General features: G+C 39.5%; 2 protein-coding genes across 2 annotated transcripts in view; one reads left to right on the plus strand and one right to left on the minus strand.

The window, feature by feature from the left end:
• Positions 1-2963: 2963 nt before the first annotated feature.
• Positions 2964-8295, plus strand: SARC_01199 (hypothetical protein). The gene is made up of 10 exons (XM_014305089.1): positions 2964-3367; positions 3519-3633; positions 3938-4081; positions 4792-4835; positions 5022-5129; positions 5264-5394; positions 5814-6051; positions 6344-6452; positions 6757-6867; positions 7622-8295. The coding sequence occupies exons 1-10, from the start codon at positions 3318-3320 to the stop codon at positions 7664-7666; spliced, it is 1095 nt and encodes a 364-aa protein (XP_014160564.1). The 5' UTR covers positions 2964-3317; the 3' UTR covers positions 7667-8295.
• A 1458-nt stretch (positions 8296-9753) lies between these two features.
• Positions 9754-10399, minus strand: part of SARC_01200 (cytochrome c oxidase subunit IV) — a gene marked incomplete at both ends in the record, with an annotated part of 3532 nt that continues 2886 nt past the window's right edge. The window contains one exon of the mRNA XM_014305090.1: positions 9754-9866. Coding sequence (XP_014160565.1) covers positions 9754-9866 — 113 coding nt within the window. The remainder of the gene's footprint in view (positions 9867-10399) is intronic.

The following is a 10399-nucleotide window of genomic DNA, read 5'->3' on the forward strand; positions in this document are numbered from 1 at the left end:
TATATATATATATATGTGTGTGTGTGTGTATATACTCTATATATATATATATATATATATATATATATATGTATATACTCTATATATATGTGTGTGTGTGTGCGTGTGTGTATGTATATACTATGTATGTATATACTAAGTATATATATATATGTATATATTTATACATATATGTATATATATATATATATATATATATATATATATATATATATATATATATATATGTATGTATATATGTATGTATGTATGTATGTATATATAAATATGTATATATGTGTGTGTATATATATATACATGTATGTATGTATATACTATATATATATATATATATATGTATATATATATATATATATACATGTATATACATATATATTCATATGTATTTATATGTTTATGTAGATATTTCTGTGTGTGTGTATACATGTAAATACATTTATATAAAGGTATATATATATATATATATATATATATACATGTATATGTAGATTTATATATATATATATGGATGTATATGTATGTATGTATGTATATCTATGTATGTATGCACATATATATATATATATATATATATATATATATATATATATATATATATTCATCAATGATTTTGTGTGCTTTATAGGGAGGTTCTTTAAATTTCTGACGGTTTGTTACCTTTTTCTCTTGAATGCAACAACAATTAGCGTAGCAGCAATTTTATTGTATGCGCAGGTAAGCAGTACAGCTTAGTATCCCATTCCTTACTTTCTCTGGTAGAGACTAGAAGACTCGGATGAAAGAAATCGGATATGGTCCTACGCTATGTAGTATGTACCACACAACTAGAGAGTGTGTAAATTAGTGCGATGAACCGCTCAGACTTCTGAGGCTCGAGTCCGCTGTTTAGATTTTCAAGCTGATTTTCTACTGTATGTGTGGAGCGATATGCTGCTTTACTTTTATTAGTCATATTCGTTATCGCGCTGCTGTCAAGACGTGCATTTTTAAAATGATAAATATTTTTTAAATGCGATTCCACAAGTTCCATTCGGGTTATGCATAGCCTCCTATTTTTAAATTGAACACATAGTTCTTGTTCATGTGATTATTTCTGGCGCAATATTTCTGGCTGACATAAGTCGATTAAATGTCGCCTAAAAATAACGCAATGAGGAGTGGTTATTAAAATATGCACGATGAGATTTTTCCAACACAGCACATACAGATCACTACGTTTTCATAATTGAAAGTTTCTTACCCTGTTTGTTGAGGTGGCTATTTACGTTTTCGTAATTTTACTTTTTCTGTGAAATACATTTAGAAAAAAAAGTTACGGTCGTCGGGGATGATATTTTCCTATATGAACTCGTTTTTATGATGACTAGTTTTTGCCCAACCTTTAATCCAATAGGATCTTGTTCTATTTATCTAGTTTCAATTGATTGGTTTCATTTCTAACTATCAGAGTGCCGATCAATATTGTTCAGTAGAATCTTAAATAATGTACTATGATTCGTCAAGCTAATATCAAAATCTGTATGGCGGGCTTTTTTGGAACTGTAATAGCTAATTAAAATATAGTATTTGTTGTTTTGTGATATTTATAGCGTGGTAATTTTATTTATACTTTACCGGTAAATGTAAAAGATCTAGAGAAAAACGTTGAAATTAGACCAAGTCTGGTGAGTGGTGACTGGCCAGGGGTCACTCTCTCGTCCTGACTCCTGAGCCTGGGGCTATGGGGCTTGGGGCTTTGGGGCCTGGGGCTTTGGAGCCTTGGGCCCGCTCTCTCTACTCTCTACTAGTAGGAGTAGTAGGGGAGAAACTGGTGACTGGATTCACTACCCTCTACTACTAGTAGAGTGGACAAGTCACCGAGCTTCTGAACTTTGAAGTCTGAGGTCTAAGCTAAACTTGAGCTTCGAGACGCGACTTGAGAAGTTGCGAGTCTCCCCTGATGAGGGCCTCTGTGACTGTCCTCTGGGTCCTAAGCGACTGGTCACAGACTCACAGTGGACTGGTCAGTGGTTAGTGGTTATTATTTAAGTACTGTAGCTGGAGTCCCCGAGTCTGGACTCAGCTGGACTGCTGGGAGTGATTTTTTTTAATCTTTTGTGGGCATGCGACCGTGAGGCGGCCAGCGTGCGACTGGGCGAGTCGTTGCGACGCGAGTCGTGACTAAAATCTGCGGCTCCGCGCCATGTTGAATTTATATTATATATATATATTTTATATAAAAATAGAAACAAAATTGTTGTCACTGCAATAATATGTGCTGTATCATAGTAAATATGAGGCAATACGAACCCCCTCTGGGGGCCTGGGGCTTTGGCCCGCTGGCTAAATACTGCCCTGCTCACTGCTGTGCTGTATTCTTTGCACATGATAGTTGTGGTCCACTCTCTGTTCGCTCTGGTTACTGGCAGCTGCAGGTGTGTTGTATTTATTTATTTATTTTATTTTTATTCCAAACAGGAAAAAAAAAATTGGATTGAAATCCTGATGAACCCCTCAGTTTTGTGGGCCATCTCCCGATTCCAACCCGAAAAAAACCATGATGATTGTCCTGATTTACCCCGAATGGGCTTCTGACAATTAATATTTTTGAAACCATACCTACAGTAAAATTCGTTCTTTTATATTCTACTAACACTATGTTTCCAGTTATCCAGTATCAGCTATTTGGAAATAACCCGATTTTCGATAATACAAAACACCGATTTTGGTCGACTATTGGGGATATTTTTCTCACAGGTTCATCAAACATCACCGAGCTTTCCACTCTTGAATACATTTACGACAGGTACGGCAACAAGTAGACCCATGAATACGCAATAAGTATCCCATCGATGGGAAAACGTACAAGCCCTAAACAAGAATAGTACGTTTTCTAGAAGATATACGGGAACTAAGCATAGCTAATAGTACAATAATGCCGGTAGAAGCTACTAAAAAAATGGAACCACTTCAAAAAGAAACTAGGTCCCGGTAAACCTCTCCTAGCGGTATCGATTACTGCCTTCAGCCTAGTCCTAAGACCTAAGCCCATAATCGTAGGAGAGCGCAGAAGGTCTGTATTTTAAGCGAATTCGGCTACATTTGTTGCAAACAAGCGAGATTGATGAGGTTGAGTCATACGTGTTTACAAGTTCAAACGTACTACGCGACAGTTTACTTATGACAACCACCAAGTGGTAGGCTTCAATAGCTCATATTATTATCACAAAAGACTGCAGCCAAATTCCGGTGCGATTCCAGATCTTGTTGCTACCATTCTCCGACTGCTTTACTGCTGCTGCTACAACACAACACAGGCGCTTCACTTCAATATACATATGATACAGAATATGATGGCTGAGGAGGAAGAGGTTACTGTCGGGCAGTGGTATGTATTGGTATCATGTTAGCTCTGGGATTTGCTCAGGTACTTCGTATCCACGTCCACAGCCTCAGTACTACGCTATTTCGAATTTTACTATCATCTGACTTCTCCGATATCTTGTTATCGCTTTTACTCAACTCTACTTGAATGGCAGGGTACGTGTGCGTTGGGAGGATGATCAGTTCTATCTGGGTTCCGTGACCAAAGCCACCAGCGGTGACAACACTGATGCCGTGATCGTCAAATTCTCAGATGACCGTGAAGTAGAGGTGTGTCTTGTACACACGCAACTTGCGTATACTTTGTTGTGTCGGCGTTTTGTCTTATATAGTTGGTTGCATGGTGTTTGCTATCTGCTCGTGATTTACACGGTGTGGACTTCATATACCTGTGCTATTTACCTCGTGGCGTGATAGTTCGCGCCAGCACATTTAAGCAACCATCGGCTGTAGCACGATAAATGATATATACTACCCCCGCGTAGCAAGTACTGTACTTAAATTTCTGTGTACTTATGGATAACAGACTACTTCTGTATCGATGCTTACAAATATAATACATTCGTATCTGTAGGTTCCACGAAGTGATGTATACGTTGTGGGAGGGTCGCAGGATAACGGGGCCACCACTGACTTCATGGTGATGAGTGGGGGCGACTCTGGCTGTCAGTTCCGCACTGAGGTCCAAGCCACGGCGAAAACATTGGAGGAGGCAAAGGTACGTAAGAAATAAGCGATGTCGCCGAGAGAAACATATTATCACACTTGTGGTAAGAGCCCATTGGAATCGAGGAAATGGCGCCACGGGTTTGGTTACTTGTGTGGGATCGTTTATGTTGATGTGTGTATCCGCACGCATTCACTTGGACGCTTGACATGAAGGTGTCTGCATATACACACATGTTGCATACTATTGTTGTATCATACTTGGCGCAGCTGGATTGTATGAAGGATTACTGTCTGGTAGTTGTTCTGCGCTTTTCCTGTTATTCTGTCCCGTATGCGTAAATGCTTGAATATATACATATATGTTTTACAATTGTATATAGAGAAGTATGCCTATGATGATAAGTGTACACATGTCTGTTTGCTATAAATGTACAAATATATGTATAATTTGTCTATGCGTGTATGTATGTATACAAAGATATTCATATATATATGTGTGTGGGTTGCGGTGCACTAAATTCTCCAACCTTCATCTATATTCCTTTATATTTCGCCTTTATTATTCAGCCTAGATGTTTATGGGCATTCTGCTGACTACAGAGGCGCCCCCATTTCGTTATTTTTCGATATTTTTATGTATATGTATGTATATATATATAGTATATGTTTGCGGTGCGTGTATACTTAAGTATATTGTAATGTAACTTAGCCGCTCATATTCAAACCAAGTATGTTTTATTTTGCGCACAACTATCGCAGGTCGACTGGACAATACCTGCTGCTACCATCGATAGGCCCGCAGGGTAAGTTCAAATCTCTATCTCTCGGATTTACACCCGCCTTTCCAGTATCGTCCACCATGTCTCTTTTGTTTACAAACTCATTTTGCTTGAAGATCCGCTCAGATTCTGTTCCGGCTTGTTTTTCAATGATGCGCAAATAACTGAGTATGTCTGGCAGGACACTGACCTATCCTATACCTCTCACAGACCAATGACACTACGCTCGCATGGTGACGATGCTGGTTTGTATCCAGTCCAACACAACACATCGAGGCTTCACGCCACCCAGTATGACGTGGATAACATCAACACGAGGTGAGCATGTGATAGTAGGTTGTAATTCAAATACGTTTCGTCTGTGTGGGCGTTTGAGAAGGATCCGTTTACTAAGTAAATCATACCGTATAGCACTATAACACACACCTAAATTTGTGCTTGTATCGTTTTAGGGTCGTGGGGACCGTGTTGATCAAGACAGAGAATACCGTGGCTGCGAGTGCCAGCACAGCTACTAGCTCGTCCATCAGCAAAACTGAGGAACTGATGGCCGCAGAAGTGTTGAGTACGCTATCCAATCTCTGTAAGTACCCCGAATGTGTGTGTTTGTGTGGCGAATGGCGTACGAGTGCTTCGAATCAGGCATGACAGCGCACCGCAGGCATATATCCTCATGTACTTTTGGGATCATGGGACCTGCATACTTAGTCTCTTTAAGTACCACTCACTCTAGCCGTTCCATCCCTAGGATTAGTCGGGATTTGTATAACAACAAGTGTACATCCCCGACGTCTTATGTTTGCATACCGTCCGTCCCTCAACAACATGACATATCAGCAGATGTAAACCTTTTTTTTTTAATCTATCGTTCATGATACCCGTCTGACTATCATCGTATACTCTATATATCTATATTGTTATTGACCTTTCCCTCGCCAGTCTCACTCTACTGTCACCACACTGTTGATGTGTATCCAAACATTCTCAATACCCCCTCTGCAGCCTGTGACGGTGCAGTGACTGATGAAAATGGCATTGCCCGAGTGAACAGTGAGGAAGAAAAGGGCGCCTCAACCGCATCCACCGTGGCTTCACCAACCTCGGCCAACGGCCAGAAGCTGAGACCTCTTATGATTAAGAACGGTAAACAAATAGCCGAGAGACGTACAGTGAGTTCGACTTTGACGCTGGCGGCGAAGGGATCGAATAGTAAACTGGATGGCACCAAACCTTTATATTGGTGTGTTCAATGCTGTAATCGAGGCGTTTTATTTCTTTCTGTGTCTGAGTGTTTTTGAACTGTTTCTATCGAAGGAACTCTGGAATTTAGCGGGGTGCGGCCTTTCGTTCCTATTCGGTGCAAAGTTGTAAAGGATTGTATGTAAACATATGTATGCATGTGCATACATATAATATTTATATACATTTCCTCAATCATATTTGTATATATATATTATCCGACAGAGTTTAATTTAATTAACGACTCGCTGACATTTTTCCTCTTTTTAATTACTTGTTCTGTTGCTGTTCAGCTGCTTATATCAGACTTGTCAAAAGGAATTAGGGACGTATGCCGGTATGAAGAAGCATATCACTTCCGTGCACTGTATAACACAGTATGTGGGAAGATACATGACCAAGGTATGAGTATGAGGGATGCTCCTTTTGTCGTTGTTGTTTTTTGGCTCAATTAAGTGTCATTGAGTACATAGTGTTAAGATTGGAGAAGTCCTATCGCTCATCCTTTAAATAGAGTTAAATATTCGGTGCAACTAAATTGCGCTTTTGTGTCTCTTCTTTTCTTCTTTCCTTTTTTTTCTGCTTCTAGCGAAACACTATATCAACTTGTGATTTTTGCTGAGTTTTGGGGTTGACAACTCTTTTTCTTTTTGCTCATAATCTTGTTCTTCTCTGCGAAATCCATCTTGTTTATACAAATATATAGATTACGGAGAAAAATGCGAGCTTACCGCTTGCGAGGATTGACAAGGTGCCTGAGGATGTTAATGCAGGCATCAAGTGTCGAAAGCGCTATGGCGTAGCCGAACGAGATCAGGTATATCTATAAATTGGTCAATAGTAGCAAATAGTTATGTGATACTATGTGATACACGGCTATCTATATCCTTCATGGCTAGTTGTACAATGTTGATGTGTTTGTGGACTACAATATTTGTTCATCGAGTTATATGATAAGCAATATGTATGTATATTTCAAATCCGTTTACTGTCTGTGTCCTCACTAAATAAGCTATTTTCAGGTTCAAATATTTGATACAAGTTTGAATCTTTACGACTCTTCAATTCGTGTTCGAATGTGTGTACGCTATAATCTTCAATTCGTGTTCGAATGTGTGTACGCTATGTACATATACGTATCTATTTAAATTCAAATGTGCGAAAGTACACATGTATAATTGCATATATATGCAAGTGTGTGTTTATACATGCATGCATGTGTGTTTATACATGCATGCAAGTGTGTGTTTATACATGCGTGCATGTATATACATATATGAATATGAATAGTTATATATATGATAGAAGTGCATTTTTGTATCAATTTTCGTCGTTGCTTCTATCAGTCCGAATATGTAGATATATATTTGATATATATATATATAAGGTTGTTATATGGTTGTTATACGCATATCTTACCTTTTTTTTTTTTTATAGGAAGTATACAGGCCAGGTGGCGGTGGCGAGCCTTTTTATTTATTTATTTTTTAGCTTTGAATGTCCTTGATATAGTTCGTTTCCAACGACCTACGTTTTACTCATGAGCCCCAATCGTACGTTCACATGGACAGTGGTGTGCCAAATGCCGCTGGAAGAAAGCGTGCGAGCGAGTATGAAGGGGTCCTTTGCCCCACAAGCACGTACTACAACCGGGTGAAGAATGCTTTCCCCAACGTCAATTTAGTTTAGACGGCGAAGTTAGTCGTGTGCAACCAAGTTCCAGTTATCAGACGGAGTCAAGACAACGAGACGGCGTGAACAGGTGGTAGGTGTAGCATAGTCATCTGGCCCCGTGACCCCGTCCTTCACCCAGAAAAAATCCCTACGGTCCTTATTTGGAATTTGGGGCCACAAACTTTAGGGTCAAAAAGATCCATTTTCCAAGTTTTTAGGTTCTGTCACCACCAAAATCGGCATATTTGTCGTAAAATTAGAGTCAATCACATGTACAAAAACTTGCTTTGGCGGGTGGAATGTCCCCTCACAAACAGTATAGCGTTACCAATGTTTCTGGTCTATGAGCTATACATTTCGACATGATCAGTACTGTTGACAACACTGCATCCCCGAAACTCGATGAATATAAGTGGTTTCAAGGTATCGAAAAAGTGTACATTCTTCTACGAACCCCAACCCAACCCAACCCCCCCGGTGAGAATCCGCGCCCCGTGAATTTAAGAATAGAGCCGATATATAATGTAAATTTAATTTACAATTTGATATTAAAAGAGCCTATACGCAAAAGAGACTAAGGTGTCCCTCCGTGTGCAAGTTGGAACATTATATCGCTTCAGACTCTAAAAATAAATTGAGGGTTTCCTAACACAGAATCAAATTTGGACCATCCCATTGATCTTTTTCGATGATAGTAAAGTGTGTATCGCCGTATACTCTAGCCGCGCTTCAGATCTAAGGTGAGTCAATTCATGGCGGCCAAAGTAAAGGCTACTCACTTACGTAGAGTGCTACCGCAATAATAATTGATTGGCTTCTACGGTCTCTACTGTAATAGGAGATACATGAATAAATTTCACCTATACTCCTACATATCCGTTTATTTGGTGGTTACAACAACAACTAGGCCTCATTTAAATGCGAGATCACACAAGTAGAGCAGATCACTGCGACAAGGGATAATCTGTGGTACGCTCAGTACGCCTGTGATTCGCAAAGCGTGTGCTGATGACTGGTATTATCTCAAAAGCTTCGCAGCCCCGGAGGTCATAGCAATTACAAGTGCATGATTAATCACCCTAACCGAGAACCCTATAATTAATTGCAGTTGCACGTGATGAACAAGAAGTACGCTTGTCCTGAATTAACTCAGAAAAACTGGTCGGCCAAGCTCCCATTTATTTCCTTAGCTATTTGTTACTTACACTCGCTCGCCTCGGGGCTTCACGTATACGAGCCACATCCCCTTCCCGCCGATATGGACTGAGATGATGAGGTCTTCATCACCCAGAACACAGCACATACTTCGTTGCCTTCGGCGAGAAAAGAAAGAATGTATTACAATAATTCAAACTGTATATGTGGGGCCCGACACGTCCGGTGCTAGCCGACTATGTTGGGGTATCATTGGACTTGCCCAAGGCTTCAGTTGAATCCCATACAACAGCCTGTAAGAGTGGGGAGCGGCAGCACATCACGGTAAGTAAGCCATTCGTGTCGTTTCAGTAGTAGCAACCCAATAATACTAATAAGCTAAGACACTATCGATCGCAGCTGTTGCACTACTTAAAAAGGTATACGACTTGGGGACAAATAAAGACATGCGTTGCACCATTTGGTGGCCCAAACTGTGCATTCACAACATTCAATCCAGGACTTTGAAATTAAAAAACATGCAACAGAGTTTAACAGTTTAACCAAGCCCAAGCCCAAGCCAGATTGAGAAACCCTCTTACCTGGTCTGACTCGGAGTGAATAGACTATTCACATCAACAGCACGAGTAGATCAGGATTACGAGCAAACGACCGCAATTCAGCGCGCGAGTGTAGTACAAACGCTGAAAGCGTATTCCAACTGTATGCGAGCCTACTTAACAACCGTACATGCACTGCAAGAACCATCTAACAATACGATTCCAGATCGTGAAAACCCAGGAACCAAAATATACCCACGGGTCGAGGCAGACAACCCCAACTGGCTAGTTGAATGCGACTATTGCATAGATACACAACAGCTGAAACTTACCAATTACTTCTGCTGCTTGCTGCTGATACCAGAGATAGGATTGGCATTCTGTGCGATAAGCTTCTCCTTTGTAGCGTCAGTCCACTCCTTGCTGTGTGTGTGGGGCAGAGGATTGCCTGTGCAGAGGAAGAGGAAATAAATCTCGGTTGATATGCAAACAAAGAGGGCATGCAAAAGAAAATGGTTTCGTGTAGTTAAAATAGGCCAAATTCGATGGTTTCATTGCAACTGAAGTGTTCAGTGTGCAACTGAAGTGTTCAGTGTTCAGTGTTCAGTGTTTACATAATATTATGCAAATGTCACAAAGCAGCCCAAGTATAGACAGGTCGCAAAAAGTATATCTACTACTTGCGAAATGCGCTGCATAAGATGAACCGAAATTTATATACAAAAACACAAATTTGACATAATAAGCTAAATGGAACAAGATGAAGACCGAACTAGATGTGGATTACATCAAAAACGGCGATATCTAAGGCAAAATATATTAAACAAGACAATCGTACAAATATAAAACACGGAATATATATACATTTACATATATATGTATATATAAATATGTATATGTATATATATATATATATATATTATATATATATATATATATATATATATAAATAATAATAATAATAAATACAATACATAAATA

Source organism: Sphaeroforma arctica (genome assembly GCF_001186125.1).
Source record: "Sphaeroforma arctica JP610 unplaced genomic scaffold supercont1.46, whole genome shotgun sequence".
NCBI lineage: Eukaryota > Ichthyosporea > Ichthyophonida > Sphaeroforma > Sphaeroforma arctica.